We start from the raw sequence: 21,417 nt of genomic DNA on the forward strand, positions 1-21,417 counted from the left end.
ACAGGGTTAGAAATATTTTTAGTGGCTCTTTGATATATGTGAGACAACACTGTTAACTTGTGTTGTCTGTAGAGGAAATATGTGCCTACAGCAATATAATTTCATTGGGGAAAATTTCTAAAAATTGTGCTTTTTTTCGTGGTGTCAAATTTCAGAAAATTTACTTGAAAAATATTAAATATAACTTTTCCTTTTAAAGTTTATAGTGTTCACCTTTTCTGTCTTTCCTGTCCCCTTCTCTTCTCTCCTCCCACCGGCCCTATTAGGTATTTCTCTTTTTGCAATTATAGGGAAGATTCTTTCCTCTCCACTGATTTTTACTGCTGTTCCTCACAGTCCAGTTGTGCTAGACTTATTTCTTTTGAAGATATAAGTCTGTGTCAAAGCTGAGTAGTAATTAGATTTATGGAAGATTCATCTGATGTCTTGAAAAATTTACCAAATCTACTAGTCAGAATACTACTATAAACCTGTTAGCTCATGTGCTCAGATATTGTAGGGATGGGTGCAAGAATCTGGGAAGACTGAAGAGCCTGCATCAGTGAAGTCTGGGGACTTTGTTCTAGCTAGAACTCTTAACTCTCTGCCACCACAATGCTGTTGGGCAAAAGGAGGGCCCTGGAATTTATTCCAAGGTATTCTCTGGATCTTGCTCAGGGGGCTCAGTCTTTTGTATCTGTCCTGGCTACTAGGAATTTTTGATGCACCACTTCATACTGGCTATCTAGTACTCATATCTTTTTGTCCACTTCAAGGGCTTCCTGGCAGCTGTGAAGAAGGATTTCCATCTAAATATGAAATGAATACCTTTTCCCTCTTCAGTGGCCTCCAAGCTGCTGTCAGAAGGAGGCCTCTGCTACAGTACTTCCCACCTAACCTCTATTATGTCTTCCTCTATGGTGAATAGTACAACTGTTTGTTTCTTTTGCTGCTTGTAGCTTTGTCAGTTAATGCCATCTTGAAATTGGCATGATTCTTGACAGTTCCACTTCTATCCATATTTTCTGAAATAGTGGTAGTGCAACTGTAGTCTTGTTAGTTTCATTCTAGTTCTCCTTACCATAGCTAAGTGACAGCAGAGTCACTGTAATAGTGTGCTGACACACACAAATGACACTGTATTGACTTACATTACATTCATATTTGGAACTATTATTTTGCACCCAGAAGAGTACAAAACTATTTTTTCATAACGAAAGTTCTTAACTTTGGCAGAAATTAGTGGTTTAGGTTCCATCACTTGCCAGGACAAACTTCAAGTTAATTTTTCAAACCAGAGTTTACCCCCACTGCACATTGCATTTGTGTTGCCTCTTCTGTAGGACTGCTTACTGTAGGGATGGGCAACTTTAAGGTGATAGATGGCTACAAAATCCATTAAAAACCCTTTGAAGGGCTGTGCACTTTTTGGAGGCCATGGATTGCATGACTCAAAATGTTTGCTAAAATACAGCATGTTAACATACAGTTAACCATGTATTAACATGTAAAATGGAAGTTTTCTTAAATAGAAAAGACCCTTATCCGATAACATTTAAATACACCCCCACCCAGAAAAGCCTCCACAAACAGTTTAACCATAACTCTTCAACCTTTTTAGTGTGCAGAAAAGCCTAGGCTTGATAAACAACAATAACAAAAACATTAATGTCAACGTTTTGTCTTTGCTGCTTCCAGTCTCTGCTTTGCTCCCTCACTGACACAAGCTCAGGCATAAGAGCAAGAGCCTATGTGCCAGGTTGCAGTTCCACTTGAATTTGACCCAGCCACTCCTCCATTATGCCTGCAGGGAAGGGGCTTAGCATTTAGGCTACCCAGCTCTGTTTACTGCTTCTCCACTGGCCAGTCAGATTGCATCCAGGTCCCACAGTCTAAGGGAAGGTAGTAACCAGAGCAGAGTGGTGTGGGGTGGAGCGTGATTGGGCCAGATGAGTTGCATTGCACCCTGACACAGGGACTCCTGTTCCCAGGGTTTGCTCCATTCCCCATCAATACTGGTTTATCTCTGTCCCCTGCAACCCATGTCTGATTACTTCCCTGACAACAAAGCCGGGTTCAAACTGCCACTAACATCTGCAAAGCTTTTATCTTTCGGGGAGGGGGGGAATCTTTTTAAGTACCTGTAAAAGAAAAGTTTCCTTTGTATTGTATACTCACTTAATTCCTTAGGCATCAGAGTGTGTTTACAATAGTATCACTCCATTCTAGGGCAACTATCCTACATTGCAGTGCTCTCCAGTTTGATGATGGGTCTGGTGGGGGTGATTATGGGGCATCTTGGGTCCCTGCACAGCCTCTTCTCCCCAAACACTGATAAGCTCCAGTAGCTCAGCATTGCTCCAGGCAGGGGATCCTTTGCTCCCTTTAGTAGGCATTATCACTTGGCCAGATAAGTGAGCACTTGCCAAGAAAGCAGGAAGGGCAGTTTCAAAGTTCCCCGGGCTTTACAGGGGGTGGGGTCAATATCTTTACCTGGCATCAGAGCAGCAGAGCTGCTGGCTAGATTGGTCACCTAAGTACTGTGGGATATCCTCAGAAAGTTAAAAGCCATGTAAACAGGAAGAATGTGTTTTCACTTGCATGTCACTGCAAAATCATCACCGTTAAGCTGGAGGTGGTTTCCTTTTGCGGTGACATTTCTGAGTTTCACCACAAAAAGTCATTGACAAGTGTAGACGCTCCTGTGGTTTTTGCACAAAAAAGGGGCTTTTCCCACTTTAACTGGCAAGTGTAGACATGCCCTTAGTGTCTTTGCTCAAACTGATCATTTGAGAGTTACTACTTTGTGTGAGAATTTATCAAAGGAGCTAGTAATTCAAACACAAATGCTTTAAGAACTGAGGAAATTAAAAAGGTGAAGAGGGCCAGGAGTTACTTTAGGAATTCTTTCACAAGTGTGTGTTTGATGGGTCTTGTCCACATGCTCTGGGTCTAACTGATCACCATATTTGGGGTCTGGAAGGAACTTTCCCCCAGGTCAGATTTGCAGACCCTGGGGGAGGTTTCATCTTCCTCTGCAGCATGTGGCAAAGGTCACTTGCAGGTTTAAACTAGTGTAAATGATGGATTCTCTGTAATTTGAAGTCATTAAACCATGATTTGAGAACTTCAGTAACTCGGTCAGAAGTTAGAGGCCTGTTACAGGCATGGGTGGGTGAGGTTCTGTGACCTGCAGTGTGCAGGAGGTCAGACTATATCAGGGTAGTCAGTTATTTTTTGTCAAGGTCCATACTCCAGAGAAAATAATAAAAATAACAATAATGATAAGTAAATACAAAGATTTAGGGGTCTGTTCAAAAGCAGTTTCAGAAATGCAGTAATTTGAATCTCTGAAGCTGTGTGCAGTTTATAGATAATTGGATAATCCTTTTCTTTCTAGTGCCAGGCTAGATTTTTATTTTTATCATACCTAATTTGGGGTAATGGTGATAGAACTACACATTCTGGGTGTTATACGGGTTAAGTACTTGCCTGTTTTCTATAGCAGCTGTGATAATTGCTTTGTTTCTTTTTAATGGGGTATGTACTTTTCAAAAAGCTGTTTTTTCATGTTAATAAATTATTAAATACATTAAATAGCAGTAGTCGCACATTTTGAAGTTAATTAGGATTTTATTGTGCATCTGTAATAACAAATTTCCTTAGTCAGTTATCTAAACAGAGCAAATTATTTATGGATTTAATTACTTTTATAACTGTGACTGTTCCAACTAACTTATTTTAGAATAATTGGTTTTAAAAATTTAATCTAACAATTTGGGATGATCAATAATTAATTTCAAATAGGACTTGATTTTGTTCTATTAAAATATGGCAGTATCCCTATTAAAGTGCGCACAGTTTTATCTGACCAGGATGAAAGTAATCTTTTGAAATACCTATGTTTGTTTATTTTTTTAAGTGATTATTTACCATCTCTAAACTCATTTGAATAAATCCCCTTTTAATGTATACCACTTTAGCATTATTTGGCATTAAGGGTGGAAATAGATTTTGCTTTTAAATTTTATGTACGTACAATAATCATGCATTTTTTTTGTTCCTTGGATTTTACTTTCTCATTTTAAACATGAAGGCATGGCAGGGGGGAGGGTATCTAATCTTTAATCAAAGAACAAAGTAATTGTAGTATTGTTTCATGTGTCATCTGTCAGCAGAATGTGAACTCATCTGAGGCCTTGTTAATTACACGTCTACCTTGATATAATGCTGTCCTTGGGAGCCAAAACATCTTAGCGCATTATAGGTGAAACCGTGTTATATTGAACTTGCTTTGATTCCCTGGAGTGCGCAGCCCTGCCTGCCTGGAGCATTGCTTTACTACATTATATCCAAATTTGTGTTGTATCAGGTGGCATTATATAGAGGTAGTGATGTATTAGTTTGTACTGTTCAACATTGTATAAAAATCTGCATTTATACAAACAATTCAGAAAACAGAACACCTGGGGACAGTCTTTCAGCTGAAAGTGGTAAAGATGTCTCTTTTCAGAGTAGCAGCCATGTTAGTCTGTATCCGCAAGTAGTTTTAAGAATGCTTGATAGAGATCTTGTAGGTGTTTATCTCTGTCTGAGGGATTGGAGCAAATATGGTTGTATCTTAGAGCTTGGCTGTAGACAATGGATCGTGTGGTGTGTCCTGGATGGAAGCTGGAGGCATGTAGGTAAGTATAGCGGTCAGTGGGTTTCCGGTCATTCTTAAAACTACATTACCCACCTGCTGAAGTGAAAAAACAGATTGACGGAGCTGGAAGAGTACCCAGAAGCCACCTACTACAGGACAGGCCCAACAAAGAAAATTAATAGAAGGCCACTAGCCATCACCTACAGCCCCCAACTAAAACCTCTCCAGCGCATCATCAAAGATCCACAACCTATACTTAAAGATGATTTCTCACTCTCACAGATCTTGGGAGACAGGCCAGTCCTCGCTTATAGACAGCCTCCCAACCTGAAGCAAATACTCACCAGCAACCGCACACCATACAACATAAACACTAACCCAGAAACCTATCCTTGCAACAAAGCCCGATGCCAGTTCTGTCTACATATCTATTCAAGTGACACCATCATAGGACCTAATCACATCAGCCATGCCATCAGGGACTTATTCACCTGCATATCTGCCAACGTGATATATGCCATATTGTGTCAGCAATGCCCCTCTGCCTTGTACATTGGCCAAACCGAACAGTCTCTACGCAAAAGAATAAATGGACACAGATCTGACATCAGGAATCATAACATTGAAAAACCAGTGGGAGAACACTTCAACCTCTCTAACCACTCAGTGACAGACTTGAAGGTGGCAATTTTGCAACAAAAAAACCCTTCAAAAGCAGACTCCAAAGAGAGACTGCTGAACTCGAATTAATATGCAAATTAGATACAATTAACTCAGGCTTAAACAGAGACTGGGAATGGTTGGGTCATTACACTAATTGAATCTATTTCCCTATGTTCTCCTCACACCTTCTATGGGTCATCTTAATTATCACTTCAAAAGTTTTTTTTCTCCTGCTGATGATAGGTCATCTCAATTGATTAGGCTCTTCCTGTTGGTATGCATACTTCCACCTTTGCATGTTCTCTGTATGCATAAATATCTCCTGTCTGTGTGTTCCATTCTGTGCATCTAAAGAAGTGAGCTGTAGCTCACGAAAGGTCATGCTGAAATAAATTTGTTAGTCTCTAAGGTGCCACAAGTACTCCTGTTCTTTTTAAAGATGTCTCTGAAACTGGCAATTTTTGAGACAGGGACAATTGCAAAAAATTTAATTGCACCATTTGAGAAGTCATTGTGTATTTTCTATAGTGGCCATGTAAATACTCATCAGCAAATACATAGTAAAATAGAAATGATTTTTGCTTATATAGGCAGAACTGTTAAAATTAATATATTTTCTGAGCAGTGCACTTCTAAGAGCTCTTAAGATCATGTCTCTCAAGTTTTGTCTTCCTAACCCTAAATCGGATAGTCCATTTTGTCCTCTGTACTTTTTGGGGGAATACTAATTTCATTATTAGTGTTCAGTAGAAAACATTGATATTGGATCTAAGTGATTATAGAATGTTAGCAAAACAGGGTGGTAGTAAAGTGAAATTGTTTCAGTGCTGCGAGTCAAAAAATATTGCATAAACACCCAATTTGGTTTAGGCTATGGAGGAGAAAGGGGCTCTTTAGTTCCCAACTAATGGACTCCACCTCCAGTGTTCCATTCAAGGGGTCTGTTCCGTTCAATAAAAGGAATTTGTTGGGGATCGCTTGTCTGCAGTTTTTCCAAAGGATATGGTCTTGCTGCTGTTTTCCCTTTTCCAGCTATTAAACTGAATGGCCACCCGCTCTGTCAGAAATTCCTAGCATTGGCATCTTCCTTTACAGCCTGGACTGCCTTTCTGTAGGAGAAGCAACCCCTGAACAGTTGCTTGAGGAGTCCACTAGGTGAAGTAAATTTTTTTTTACGTGTTTCACTGGGAATGTTATACGAATTTGCAGGAAGTTGGAACCCTAATAGGGAAGCCAGGAACACAACTGGTTACTTATATTAATGTAGTGTCCAAAGGTGCAGTTATTGTTGGGACACAATTATTGTAGGTGCTTGTGACCAGGGTCCTGTTGGGGAGCCAGCTGTGGTCACTCAGTTAGGGTGAACTGCAAAGAATGGGGCAGACAATCCCCATAAAGCTGGTAGATATTTCAATACTTAGATTCACCAAGCCAGGATAAAACAGCTTCTTTATTTCCTTACTGGTTACTCAGAAGTCCAAACAAAACAGTTCCCTTAAAGTGATCCAGCCTCAGGCCTCCATCCAGGTATCCACGTCAAATATGATGAAAATTTTTGTAAATGTTATTTCATCACATAAAAGAACAGGTTCTACCAATCCCAAAGGATCCAACACATTATCTCCCAGGCTAATGAATGTTCCAGACCTTACTCAAATGCATGCTACAGCCAAGTCTTATTAACTAAACTAAGATTTATTAAAAAACAAAAGAGAAGGCAGTTAAAAGATCATTATACTTACAGACATGAGCTCAGTTCATTGAGGTTCAGATTCATAGCAGAGATCTAGTTGCAAAGAGTTCCTTTAGAATTCAGTTCACAAGTCATAGTCTAATATCCAAATCTCATGTTCAGGACGTACCAGCATAAATGGGACCTCAGTCTTGTGACTCAAACTTCCTCAATGAAGTCTAAGCAGATCTGAGATAACTGAATCAGAGCCCAAGTATCTTTTGTACAATTTAATGTCTTCTTTGACAAGTTGGGATTTCCTGGGTGGAGGGGGGGGAGACAAAAGGTAATTAGGTTTCAGAGTGGTAGCTGTGTTAGTCTGTATCAGCAAAAACGAGTCCTTGTGGCAGCTTAGAGACTAACAAATTTATTTGGGCATAAGTTTTCGTGAGCTAGAACACACTTCATCAGATGCATGAAGTGGAAAATACAGGAGCAGGTATAAATACATGAAAGGATTGGAGTTGCCTTCCCAAGTGTGAGGTCATCTAAGGAGACAATTCACTTAACAGCAGGATACCAAGAGAGGAAAGATAACTTTTGAAGTGGTAATGAGAGTGGTCCATTTCAGACAGATGACAAGAAGGTGTGAGTAACAGTAGGGAAAAATTAGTATTGGGGGAAAGTAGATTTAGGTTTTATAATTGGGATGACTTTGAAGGAGGTCACCACCACACTTAACCACAGGAATTAACATAAGACTATTTGTTTGTTTTTCCACCATTCACAGTACATTTCAAAGAGAGATGAATACCAAGATATGCCATGTTTACAATTCATTCAAATGGTATCAGAATATAGCATAGACAGGGCCTGTTGATTTCGTTGTTGACCCTACACATACATATGTAAATGCACAAAAACACAAACATTATCTCCCCACATGTCTTTTGAGGGTTATTTATTTTGCAAGATGCTTAACCCTTTCTAGCCATGTGTCACAGTGCTATATGTAGACAGGTCCATATATACCACTGAATCTGAAAATTCCCAGATGCAGGATATTTGATCTGAAGTGTACCATATCAGAATTCTACGTTTCTAGCCCAGATACTTATGTCTGAAAAAGAGAGACTCAAATTTCCTCAGTATGAAAAGTGTAATTAAATGTTACAACATGTGATTATGGTCAGAAAATGGCTGTACTTCAAGTAAAGAAGGGTTAAATAAAAAGTGACTTACTGGAGAAAAACACAGGTGCAGAAGTTAACCTCAGGCCATGGCTACACTTACAGTTCTGCAGCGCTGGTAGTTACAGCTGTGTTCGTACAGCTGTGTAGGGTCAGCGCTGCAGTGTGGTCACACTGACAGCTACCAGCGCTGCAGTGTGGCCACATTTGCAGCATTTGCAGCGCTGTTGGGAGTGGTGCATTGTGGGCAGCTATCCTAGCATTCAAGTGGCTGCAATGTGCTTTTCAAAAGGGGGGGGTGGGGTGGAATGTGACAGGGAGTGTGGAGGAGACAGAGAGAGTGGATTTTTGGAGTTGACACTGTTCTCAGCTCCCTGCCTTGCAAGTTCTAAGGACTGGAAGACGCACAGTGCCTATCTTCAATCATTTTAAAAGTTCTGACCCCCTTCCCCCTCCCCTCTCTCATTCACTAAATGCAAATTATGTACTCCTAAATAGCCGTCAGACCAGATAAGCATCTGCTCAACATGGACTTCCCCCTCCCCCTCTGCTGTGTGAGCATGCTGTTTCTCTCTTCAAGCAAACAGCTGTGAACATTCCAAAGTAATTCCCCTGCCTGCCTCCGCTCGCTCAGCAAACAGGAGCTGTGTTTGTTTTTTAAATAAGCAGTTTGGCTGAACTCCGAGCTCTCCCTTTCTTCCAGTTTGTTGTGGACAGGAATTCTGGGATAACTCCTTATACCCCGGAGGTCAATAAAAGCGCTGGTGGGGTCCACACTTGCTGACCAGTGCTGGATCACCAGCGCTGGAATCGCTATACCCGAGGCTTGACCGGGTGTACAGCCAGCGCTGCAACCAGGGAGTTGCAGCGCTGGCCGTGCTTTGCAAGTGTGGCCACATCCTAAGTTGCAGCGCTGTAACCCCCTCACCAGCGCTGCAACTCTCTAGTGTTCATATGACTTAGGCCATGGCTACAACACTCTTAAAAACACGCACATGCACATACAGCATGCTTCTGTTTTTCCTTTGACATTTTCTGCTCCCGGCTGCATCCTCTTTTTCTCATAGTTCCACCTCTATTAAGAGCAGATGCTGGGTGAAACATAAGTGGTTGTCCAGGTTTTGTTACTTGCAATGAATGAGTGGAAAAAAAGCTCTACGCAGAGAGGTGTAGCCATAGGTGTCATTGTCCTCAACCAGAAATTTTCTCACAGCAGTTCAACACTCCAGGAAGGGTAGGTTTGAAGAATGTCTGCAAGCTTCTAAGATTATAAAGGCTTCTGGTTCCTTCCAACAAAACACTACCAGCAAAAGGGGTTTAAAAACTCTCCATATTGGTAAACTCAAAGAAGTTGCTAATATCTCCCACAAGATCGCAAATCCAAATACTATATTCAGTCTTTGCAGCTCCAAATAAATGGGAGGGTCCAGCTGAACATAACCTAATCTTATCTAGCTGTACTTAGCTCTCCAGTCTTCTCTATGGCATTTGAGCACCTCAGATAGTGAAACAGCGGAATTACCCACTTTCCCACCCTAGCTTCAGGTTCACATGCAATGCAAAGAGACCATAAATCACATTTCTATTCACCAGATTATATCATCTCCACATATGTGGAAAACTGCTATACACAGTGGGAGATAAACATGGGACAAAACCACTATTTTAGTTTTTTACTTTAAAAATAAAACTCTACACTGAAGCAAAGCATGAGAAATTTTGGTCTTAAAGAAGGTGCTTTAGAAAGTTTTTAGTGGGTCAGGTAAAAACCCTCTCTAGGCGAAGCATTTCAGCTATGGAGTCACTGATACGAGACTACATTCTGGCATCGTTTGGACTTGTGTAGTGGTACGAATAAAAACTTCATGCACACAACTCCTAAAATAACTGATTTTTACTATGAATATGTATTGTTTCAGTAAATCTAAGTTACTCTTGGAGTAGTTCAATATTTTCCAGGTAAGCATGTTAAAAGTGGTTCCCCACCCCGTTATGCTGACTCTTCCAAGAAAGTTTCTCATAGCAAGTTATCTGCACTAATTTGCCTATGCATGCAAAGAATATATACTCATCTAAGTTTACATAGCAGTGTACAGTAGGAAAATACACAGAACAAAGAGTTTGTGATCTAAACACTTGCATGCATGGTACAGAACAAATATAAATTGGCTTGTGGTTTTTATAGTTGGAAAAGTGTAAGAAAGTAGCCCCTTACCTTTTACAACCTACAAATGTTTCAACTTTCCAGTATTCTAATTCAAGGAATACATTAGTGTAAAATTAAGCTTGGAGCATCTGTTCCGATTACTAATTGTGAATGTAAAAAAAATTCCCAGCTGCTTCTTTGAAAAGACAGACATGATGGAAAGTCTTTTTTTTTCTTTTTTTCCTTAGAGATAACCTATATCTGTAATGAGTTAGATTTGAAGTACAAAGGTAACAGTGTTCATAAGTAACATGATAAATCTTATCTATGTGTATACTTACACAGCCTCCACTGTAGTATCTGAGCTAACCCATAACTATTATGGTGGCATCATAGCTAAGGCTGTACCTGAAATATAACTAATTTTCCAAAATCCCATATTTTAAGTGAATTTCAGTTTTGAAAAATCCTTTGTTTTTAAGCAAGTCATATCTCAAAAATGGCTTCTTACGAACTTTAGAATTTTATTCAGTGGTTCTTGACAAGATGTATACAGCAGAGGATTGCTTTTGATCACAGACTGTACAGTGCTTTGGTTGAGTTCACAATGGATTTTTAGAGCTGAATTCCCAGAGGTCAGCTATATGTGTTTAAACTTTGGTGGTGTGGTGGCTGCGCTGAATCTTGTGTCCATCAGCCAAACTTCTCAGTTACAAGCTTTGCTTAAATTAAAACTTTTGGTAACATTGTTATCTTGAATATGATATGCTTATTGCACATCTGCAGTTACATCAGTTATAGTCTCTATCTGAATAAATATTAATATTGTAAATTTTCATGTTGATTTGTCTAATTGTATTCTAAATGACAATGAAGTATGTGCTATTTGTATGAGATTCTTTCTGGACACTGTTTTGGGAGGTCCTTCCTATTAAACACCATTGGCTGTGGCTGCTGCTTATTGTTTTCCCCAGTAGCAGACTCATAAAATAGTTTTTTATTTTATTGCTGTCCAGAGAGTTCTGATTTAGTATCAATGAAGCTGGCCGGGGTCTTATTAATTTTTTCTCAGTTTCTGCGTGGCAAAGATTTGAGCAACAGCAGATGCACATGCACTAGCTGTTTGCAGATGTAGTAAAGCAACGCTGCATCCATTAACATTTGGAAGTTATCTGTAGCTATGTTTTAAAAATAAAATAAAAAGTGGGGTGTCTAGTGCCGTAATTGAAAGCTAAAACGGTGCTGAAATTGATCGCTTAGGTCCCCTTACTAGAGAACGCTTTGAGCTTGTTACTGTTGCTTTGACTCTTTGGAATTTGCATACAACCCAGGCTATCTTAAACTTATTGTCAGACAAAAAAAACTTTAGATTTCATACACTATATTAATGCTCTAGAATGTGGTTCACCTTTTTACTAGAATGAGTAGACTAAACGGTGAGATTTTTTTTTTTATATACACCTCTACCCCGCTATAACGCGACCCGATATAACACGGGTTCGCGTATAGCTCGGTAGCAGCAGGGCTCTCTCAGTGCTTTAAAGGGTCCGGGGCTCTGGCTGCTGCAGGGAGCGCAGGGCCCTTTATATCACCGCTGGAGCACCGCTGCTGCTTCTGGGGCTGCAGCAGCAGGGCTCGAGCGGTGCTTTAAAGGTTCCGGGCTGCATGGAGCTCTTTAAATCGCTGCTGGAGCCCTGCCACCCCTACTTCAATATAGGGTTTCAGTTATAATGTGGTAAGGATTTTTGGCTCCCCATGACCACGTTATAGCAGGGTAAAGATGTACTACTTTAAATGCAACAGAAAACATTGTATAGAGTGGGCAGCTGCAGTGCAAATTTTCCTGCATTAATATTAACCTTCTTCCTGACCTGGGAATGCCACCCACTTGGGTAGCAAGAATTTATAGCTTCGCAGTTCAAGCTGGTACTTTTTATTACTGTAGCTGAATAGTTCAGTTTATTTATTTTAATACACCTTTCATGTAGTGCAAGGTATCTGATTACTTCAAAATGAGAATCCAGAATCCAGGTAATTTAAGTTGCAAATAAGCATGTGTGCACATTTATAAAAAGAATGAGAGAAAGGAAGGAGGCAACTGACAGTTTCTAAATAGGCTAGGTGCTAAGGTGAGGAGGAAGGGTTTAAGGTAAAAATAGGAGATATTCAGATACAGATGGTGTATCTGATTGTGACAACATAAATGCATTGTCTCCTGCTCTTTTCCCCTTCTAACAGAAGCCTATAGAATTGAAGAGAAGAGGAAATGATGAAGTAATCGGAGTCCAGATAGAGGAATAGACTGGAGGAACATCTCTATGGAGGGAGGTGGAAGTGATGAGGGAGGTGGAAGTGACAAAGTTTTTAATTGGATTCAGAAATTGATAGGGAGCCAATTCAGGTAACAGAAAGGACACCATTATAAATTGATACTGCTGTGCCAGAGCTACATCCAGCATGTTAAATCAACATGTGCCAATTTAGCTTTTTGGATTTTAATGTCAGATTTTGTGAATGCGCAAGTGTGAAATTAATCCTTTTTGCTTTGTGGCTTTACCTCGTAAACTAGAGTTGATGCTAGTGACTAATCCACTGTCTAGGTGGTGCGAGACATTATTGAGGCTCAGGCCTTGGCTACACTGGTGCTTTATAGCGCTGCAACTTTCTCACTCGGGTGTGAAAAAACACACATCTGAGCGCAGCAAGTTACAGCGCTGCAAAGCACCAGTGTAAATACTGCCCCAGCGCTGGAAGCGCGGCTACCAGCGCTGTAAGCTAATCCCCACGGGGAGGTGGAGTACCTGCAGTGCTGGGAGAGCTCTCTCCCAGCGCTGGCGCTGCAACTACACTCGCACTTCAAAGCGCTGCCGCGAGAGCGCTGTGCAGCTGCAAGTGTAGCCATACCCTCAGATTAATGAAGAATCTCAAGATTATTATTCCCCAACTGGTTTAAACATATGCTTTAGTGATTGAAGGTTATTACAACTTTTCTTTCCTTTTGTTGTGATAAGTTAAAAGCAGGAGCGTGTTTTGTTACAGTGATTTGAGAAACCAATTTTAAGAGCCTGTTAGCTAAGTCGGAAAAAACAAAACAAAAAAACTTTAATGCGCACAACAAGCTGTTCTCTTAAACAGTCATATAAACCAGTAGAGTGGTTGGAATTAAATTGTGACGTGTTTCAATTTTAGTCACAAGAAATGTCATTATTTTGTGCCAATACCAATCTGTGGCATAACTACTACCAGCATAGACTCTGGGTGAATGCATGTGTTAGCTATTGCTGAAGGAATTTACATACACAGTCTCCTCTTCTGTACCTCACTTACACAAGCGAACTTAGTCTTTGTTTGCACTGGCAAGTGAAAGACAAAATGTTTGTTGTTCAGAGGTGTTAAAACACACCCACCCTCCGAAAGACAAAAGTTTTGCCCACGACAAGCGCCGGTGTGAACAGCGCTTTGTTGGCAGGAGAGCTCTCTCCTGCTGACAAACAGCAGCTACACTGCGCACCTTTTAGTGGCGAGGTGTAGCAGCACAGCCGTGTTGCTAAAAGCTGTGTAGTGTAAACATAGCCTTAGCTAGTTGCATTCTGTCTTTTACTGGAACTGCAACAGAGCATCTTGGGATATAATGCCACTGTTCTCCATTTGGCTTGGTATGTTCTCCAGATCATGCCTAAGAGCAACAGGAGAAATCTTCATGACAAAAGTTAAGTGCCCTAATTGTGGCTCTTCCCTCAGCTCTGAGCATAGTACGTTGAATTTAGCCTTCCTTGAATCAGGTTCCAGCAACAAGGTCAAGCCAGTTGATTGTGCCATGCTTGAAGTACTAACTATGCTTCCAGATATGCTAGAGAAGAAAAATGACATGGATTTTCCATATCTCCTAGTGGGATCAGGGGGAATTACATGCATTCTTGCTTTCCTTCAGGGAAAGTGCAAAGTTCTAGATGCTGGGACAATCTGATGGAGCAACGGGTTTTATGCAGTGTCTTTTTTCTCTTCTCTCACTCCTGGTCTCTATTGAGAGACTTACATCTCTCATCCTATGTGAGAATCCAGGTCTCTTAGGTGCTCACAGGCATGCATTCTGTTCCCGTCTCCTTTATGTGAGAGGGGAACTTGACTCAGATTCAGATGAGTTTCCCTTTCCCAGTGCTGCAACTGTTGCTTAGGTTGCTCTCCTCAAAAACACCAATAAAAACGTACAGATTAAATTTAAACTTCATGGATGCTTGAATTCTCAGCCTAGAGTATTTTTGCCAGTCTGATCTTCTCTTGGATGCTAATATCTTCCCTTATGGCCTGTTGGACAGGAAGATCAAAGGGACAGACAGGCAGACCTTTGTAGGTGGAGTGGAAATTGTCATAGTCATTTATGCATCCTGTATGTTCAGGCTGTTATTCGGTGGCTTACAGACATTCAAATACTGACTAAAGAGCCTAGATCTGTCCTCCTTTTGGAGCATGCTCTCGAGTGTCTAGGTATAGTCTCTCCCATCTTGTATCTGGTTTGCATGCTCCTTTGATTGCTTCCCTTACCTATTGAATTTTTTGCAGTTACTGCCTTCTGAACCAAAAGTCTGTGAACAAATTCTTCAGGGTGCCTTGTCCAAACCAGGTGCTCTGCCATACACTATCTGCTGCATGTGACCAAACTGTGATGAGATTCAATCCGTGTGTGCTGAGAGTAGTCCTCCTTCAGCAGCTCTAGGGCTCTCTGGCAGAAGGAGGCAGTTCATAGCTTCTTTGGGCATGATCTGTCTTCCCTGTTACTGTAGCCTAGGTCTTTTATTCAGTTTTTATGCAAAAAAATCTTTGCTAACAAAAAAGAAAACGGAGAATGAGGGAGTGGCTCAGGAAATATCCAGGAAAGGAGCATGGTCTTCTTATTTATAAAGTTTTTTGTGGGGGTTTGTCGAGCAGTTGGTCTTTAAGCAAAACTATCCATCAATTTTTATTTCTTAATTCTCTGCAAGATGCCAAGCTATTGTACCAGATTACTAAAAGTCCTTGAAAGAAGGACAACAAGCTTAAATCTGTTGATGCTGTATTTTGTTAGTTGGTATTTGCACTAATACACACTTAGTGTATGTTCTCCCTTCAGCATTGGAACTGTTCTGGTTGTTGCGATTCTCACACTAATCCAGCAAATAGAATATCTCTGCTTGCTGAGCATATTGCAGGGGATGAGACACTACAGGACCTATAAATCTGCTCAGTTGAATCTTTTTATCAAAAATAGTACATTTTCATTAAAGAAAACTGTCTACGTATTCAGTCTTTAATGTTGTATTTTTGAACGTGGTTATGGCATAAACTTTGGCCAATATCCAGTTTTTAAACTGTCCACAGAATACTGATCTGAAATCTCGTTGAACTTCTAATGATTTAGACTTGTGAAAGAAACTCGGAAATTGCAGTGTCATACGTATAGGAAAACAAGAATTCTGTTGTTTTTAATTTTAGTAGTTTCATGTGTTTCGATAGGGAATGAGTAATCACATTCATAAATAGTAGAAAAATGCATGAAATTTTGTGCATAGAAAGTTGAGAGATCTATGTGTTGATGGAAAGTACAGTGCACCAGGGATAGGTAGCCTAGTGTGCCATGGTTCATCATCTGGCATGATGTCTTGTGGGAACTTTTTTTGCAATGTGTTGTAGGTAGAAATAAGTTTCCCAAGGATCTTTGGAGGTAGGAATCAAGTTCCCAGCATGCAGCTTTCTCCACCCCACAAGCCATCTGTGTCTCATAATTTTTGTGCTTTTAAAAAAACAAACAAACCCACAAACCTGCACAGAATTTTTTGGTGTCCATCTCAGACAGAAGCCTGGAGCCTGCAAAGCTTTGCACTGTTTTCATTAATGTTGCAAATACAGAGCGCCTGAGTCTCTTGAATTTGCAGACCCACAATAAGTAGTGCAGCCATGGGGGACATGTTGATTTCTTTGAGGACAGATTAAAGGACATAGCAAAAAACAATTCAAGGTTCTTGGTGTTTACAAAGAAGCTGTGGGCACCTTTTCTGAACCCAGTAACTGAGCACTGACTCATGGGGTTACATCATAATGCAAGTTTGGGATGACAACAGAACTTGTGGCTGCAGTTCCTGGATCCATGCACCTGGCTGACCCCAGCTCTCCAGAGCCAGGGCACCAGAATGAGAGCTATAGTAGAGAAGCAAGTGGCGATAACACTCTGGAAGCTTTCAAAGCTTTATTGCTGTCTGTGGAAGCGGATTTTTGGAGTTGGAAAATCCACAGTGGAGACTATTGTTATGCAAGTGTATAGGGTCATTAATCATCTCCTGCTGTGCAGGACTGTGACTCTCAGCAATGTGCCAAATGCAGTGGATGGATTTACAGCAATGGGTTCTTGGACCTCTACGGAGTGCATCAGTAGAAAGGGCTGCCTTTCTATGATAATGCAAGCATTGGTGGATCACTAGGGGTGCTTCATTGATATCAGTGTGGGGCTGGTCAGGGAAGGTGCATAATGCTCACGTATTTAAGAACACAGGAATGTTCAGAAAGTTACAAGCAGGGGATTTATCTTTCCTGGCCAGCAGGTTACCATTAGCAATGCCAGTAGTGATTCTGATGGATCCAGCCTATCCCTTGCTTCCCTAGCTTGTGAAAGCAGTACTCTAGGCCACCTTGATAGCATCAAGGAAAGATTCAGCTACTGGTTCAGGAGGTGCAGAACAACAATTGAATGTGCTTTTGGTAGACTGAAGGGATGCTGGCAGTGTTTACTCACAGCATTGGGATATTTTTTTCACTGAGATGTAATATTATAGCTGCCTGTTTGTGTCATGCGTAATATCTGTGGGGCAAAGAGGGAGAAGTTGACGCTAGAATGGAGGGAAGTGGAGCATCTGTGTGCTCATTTTGAATAGCCGGATGCAAGGGTCATTCCAAGATCTTAGGGTGGAGCTATGCAGTTGAGGGAGCCTTTGAAAGAGCACTTTAATGGTCAGTCACAGTAGTGTGCTGTGCTGGACTGTTGTCTGGACCTGGAGCATTAGATGTTGCTATGAATTACTCTGTGCTGGCTGTACAATTATAAATATGACTGGTGGTTTTCCTAAATCTGAGTTATGTGGCACTTGCTATACATGTATAAGTAACGTGCTTTGAATACCACTGTGCAGTCTGCAATATGTGTTGTGAACTCATAAAGATAAATTTATTCTCCAAAATTTGAGGGCCAGAAACAGTGCAGACAGCATGCAAAAACCAAGCAAAGCAATACAAACTTTTAACAGAAATTAATCAAATGGGACTAGAAAATTAGAAAAGCAGCAAACTTTTTTGTCCATTTCAGTGTACACATTTAGTTTGCTCTGGCTACACATACACCAATCATAGTTCTCACAAGTCAGTGTATGTGAAGCAGTGGTTTTCCTTGCTGTCCCCTAGTATGGAGTGCTAAGAGTAAAGATGCAGCCTATGATTACAGTATGTTGGGGAATGTAGGGGTCTGCTACCATGCAGACTCCTACCTCTGAGGACTGCAAAGGGTGGGTAGTGGGTGACTTTTGGACTCGTAGGTCAAGCAGGACCTGCAGCATTTGGATTTTCTTCCTGAGAAAGCCCATTCCATTTTGGTGCATCTCCCTCTCCTTTTCCTGCTGGTACTTCTGAACCTTTCTCCTGTCCACTCTTTTTTCTTCTCCATGCTGTCTGCATTAGACAAGAGGGCTGATGTAACAACACTGGCTTGCAGAATTTTGCTGAACATAAAATTGTAGGACTGGAAGAGAGCTGGAGATATCTTCTAGTCCAGTCCACTGCATTCAGGGCAGAACTAAGTATTATCTAGACCAAGGGTTCTCAGACTGGGGGTTGGGACCCTTCAAGGGGTCACAAACTATCAACCTCCACCACAAGCCTCACTTTGCCTCCAGCATTTAAAATGGTGTTAAATATATAAAAAAGTATATTTTTAATTTATAAGAGAGTGGTCACTCTCATAGACTTGCTATGTGAAAGAGGTCACCAGTAAATAAATAAATAAATAAATAAATAAAAATTGAGAACCTCTGATCTAGACCATTCCTGACAGGTGATTGTCTAACCTGCTGTTAAAAACCTTCAATGATGGAGATTGCACAACCTCCCTAGGCCATTTATTCCAGTGCTAAACTACCCTTACAGGAAGTTTTTTTCCTAATGTTCAGCCTAACCCTCCCTTGCTGCAATTTAAGCCCATTGCTTCTTGTTCTATCCTCAGAGGAAAAGGGAGGGGAAAAAAAAATCTCCCTCATCCTTGTAACAGCCTTTTTTTTATGTACTTGAAAACTGTTATCATGTTCTCTCTGTCTTCTCTTGTCCAGACTAAACAAACCCATTTTTAAAATCTTTCCTCATATGCCATGTTTTCTAAATAATTTTTGTTGCTCTTTTCTGGATTTTCCAATCAGTCCATGTCTGTCCTGCGATGTGGTGCCCAGAACTGGGTACAATACTCCAGTTGAGGCCGTATCAGCATAGAGTAGAACGGAAGAATTACATCTCATGTCTTGTTTATAACACTCCTGCTAATACATCCCAGAATGATTGATTGTGTTTTTTTGTTTGTTTTTTTTGAACAGTGTTGCACTGTTGAGTCATATTTAGCTTGTGATCCACTCTGACCCCCAGATCCCTTTCCGCAGTACTCCTGCCTAGGCAGTCATTTCCCATTTTTTATGTTTGCAGTTGATTGATCCTTTCTAAGTGGAGTACTTTGTATTTATGTTTATTGAATTTCATCCAATTTACTTTAGACCATTTTTTCAGCTCATTTTGAATTTTAATCCTATCCTCCAAAGCACTTGCAACCCCTCCCAGTTTGGTATCGCCCACAAACTTTATAAGTGTACTCTGTCGTTGTCTAAATCATTGGTGAAAATATTGAACAGAGCTGGACCCAAGACTGATCCCTGTGGGACTGCACTTAATATTCCCTTCCAGCTTGGCTGTGAACCACTGATAACTGCTCTCTGGAAACAGTTTTCTAACCAGTTATGTATGCACCCACTTTATAGTAGCTCCATCTAGGTTGTATTTCCCTAGTTTGTTTATGAGAAGATCATGCAAGACAGTATTAATAGCTCTTTTTGCTGATACAGACTAAGATGGCTGCTACTCTGAAACCAGTATTAATAGCCTTACTAAAGTCAAGATATATACCACATCCACTGCTTCTCCTCTGTCCACAAGACTTGTTATCCGGTCAAAGAAAGCAAATAGGTTGGTTTGATACAATTCGTCCTTGACAAATCCATGCTGACTATTACTTATCATCTTATCTTCTAGGCCATAGGTGTGCAAACTACGGCCCAGGGCTGCATCTGGCCCGTGGGACTGTCCTGCCTGGCCCCTGAGCTCCTGGTCAGGGAGGCTAGCCCCTTGCCCCTCCTCTGCTGTTCCCCTCCCCCGCAGCCACACTGCTGCGTGCTCCTGCAGGGCAGCGTGGCAGCGTGTCTGGCTCCGGCCAGGTGGCACAGCTGTTAGAGCGGCATGGTAAAGGGGCCGGGGAGGTTGGATAAGGGGGCAGAGAGTCCTGGGGGGGCAGTCAGGGGAAAAGGAGCAGGGGGTGGTTGGACGGGGGAGAGGTTCCGGGGAGGGGGTGGCAGTCAGGGGAGAGGGAATGGGAGGGTGGATAGGCGTGCGAGTCCGCGGGGGTCCACCAGGGGATGTAGGGGTGGATGGGGTTCATTTGCTTTTGCAAGGTAGCAGAGATGGTTACCATCCCTATTGCACCGTCTGCCATTGTAAATTGGCGATGAGATGACAGTTATTAGTCGTTCTGTACCGTCTGCTGTGTCATGGGTGCTCCTGGCTGGCCTCACTGAGGTCGGCTGGGGCACATGGACAAAAATGGGAATGACTCCCCTGGTCATTCCCTTCTTTATGTTTTGTATAAAAATAGTCAGTCCTGTCTAGAATATGGGGCAAGTGTACTAGAGAACCAGGGAGCACAGCCGCTCCGTGTCAAAGCCCCAGAGATCCTGCAGAAATGATGAGCTGCGTGCCATTCTAGGGGGTGCCCCTGCAACAACCCCACCCATTGCTTCCCTCCTCACCCAACCCTCCTGGGCTACCGTGGCAGTGTCCCCCATTTGTGTGATGAAGTAATAAAGAATGCAGGAATAAGAAACACTGACTTTTTAGTGAGATAAAATGAGGGGGAGGAAGCCTCCAGCTCCTGTGATAGTCCAGGCAGGACATTAAAGGGTGTGGGGGGAGAGGAACGCAGCCTCCCGCTGCTATGATAGTCCAGGCAGTACAGAATCTTTTCTTTAGACGTGAAAGGGGCGGGGCTGATGGCGCTCAGCCTCCAGTTGCTATGATGAGGACAGTTACCAGCCGTTTTGTACCACCTGCTGGGAATGACCAGGAGTCATTCCCATTTTTACCCAGGCGCCCCCGGCCGATCTCACCGAGGCCAGCCAGGAGCACTCACGGGCTGATGATGAAGACGGATATCAGTCATATTGTACTATCTGCCACCGGGAAGGGGATGCTGGTGTTCAGCACTGCAGCACCCCGTCTACCAGCAGCATGCAGTAGACATAGGGTGACATTGAAAAAAGGCGAGAGACTTTTTTTTCCCTTTTCTTTCCGGGGGGGGGGGGGGAGGATGTAAATTGACGACATATACCCTGAAACCCCCCGGGAAAATGTTTTTGACCCTTCAGGCATTGGGAGCTCAGCCAAGAATGCAAATGCTTTGCGGAGACTGCGGGGACTGTGGGATAGCTGGAGTCCTCAGTACTCCCTCCGTCGCTCCATGAGCGTCCATTTGATTCTTTGGCTTTTCGTTACGATTGTCACGGAAAACTGTGCTGTGGACTCTGTATCATAGCCTGGAGATTTTTTCAAATGCTTTGTCATTTTGTCTTCTGGAGCTCTGATAGAAAAGATTTGTCTCCCCATACAGCGATCCGATCCAGTATCTCCCGTACGGTCCATGCTGGAGCTCTTTTTGGATTTGGGACTGCATTGCCACCCGTGCTGATCAGAGCTTCACGCTGGGCAAACAGGAAATGCAATTCAGAAGTTTGCGGGGCTTTTCCTGTCTACCTGGCCAATGCATCCGAGTTCAGATTGCTTTCCAGAGTGGTCACAA

The 21,417-nt window shown here is 41.8% G+C and overlaps 1 protein-coding gene across 3 annotated transcripts in view; it reads left to right on the forward strand.

Moving 5' to 3' along the window:
* The window catches only part of YTHDF3 (YTH N6-methyladenosine RNA binding protein 3), a 44,353-nt gene that overhangs the window by 16,108 nt on the left and 6,828 nt on the right, over positions 1-21,417 (forward strand). For 2 of the 3 annotated variants that reach the window (XM_030553173.1, XM_030553171.1), the window contains one exon: positions 756-1,225. The exons of the other annotated variant lie outside the window; for it this stretch is intronic. In XM_030553173.1, coding sequence (XP_030409033.1) covers positions 756-803 — 48 coding nt within the window. In that variant the 3' untranslated portion in view covers positions 804-1,225. Of the gene's footprint in view, positions 1-755; positions 1,226-21,417 lie in introns of those variants that run through there. 3 annotated transcript variants of the gene reach the window in all.

Source organism: Gopherus evgoodei, chromosome 2, assembly GCF_007399415.2.
Source record: "Gopherus evgoodei ecotype Sinaloan lineage chromosome 2, rGopEvg1_v1.p, whole genome shotgun sequence".
Classification (NCBI taxonomy): domain Eukaryota; kingdom Metazoa; phylum Chordata; order Testudines; family Testudinidae; genus Gopherus; species Gopherus evgoodei.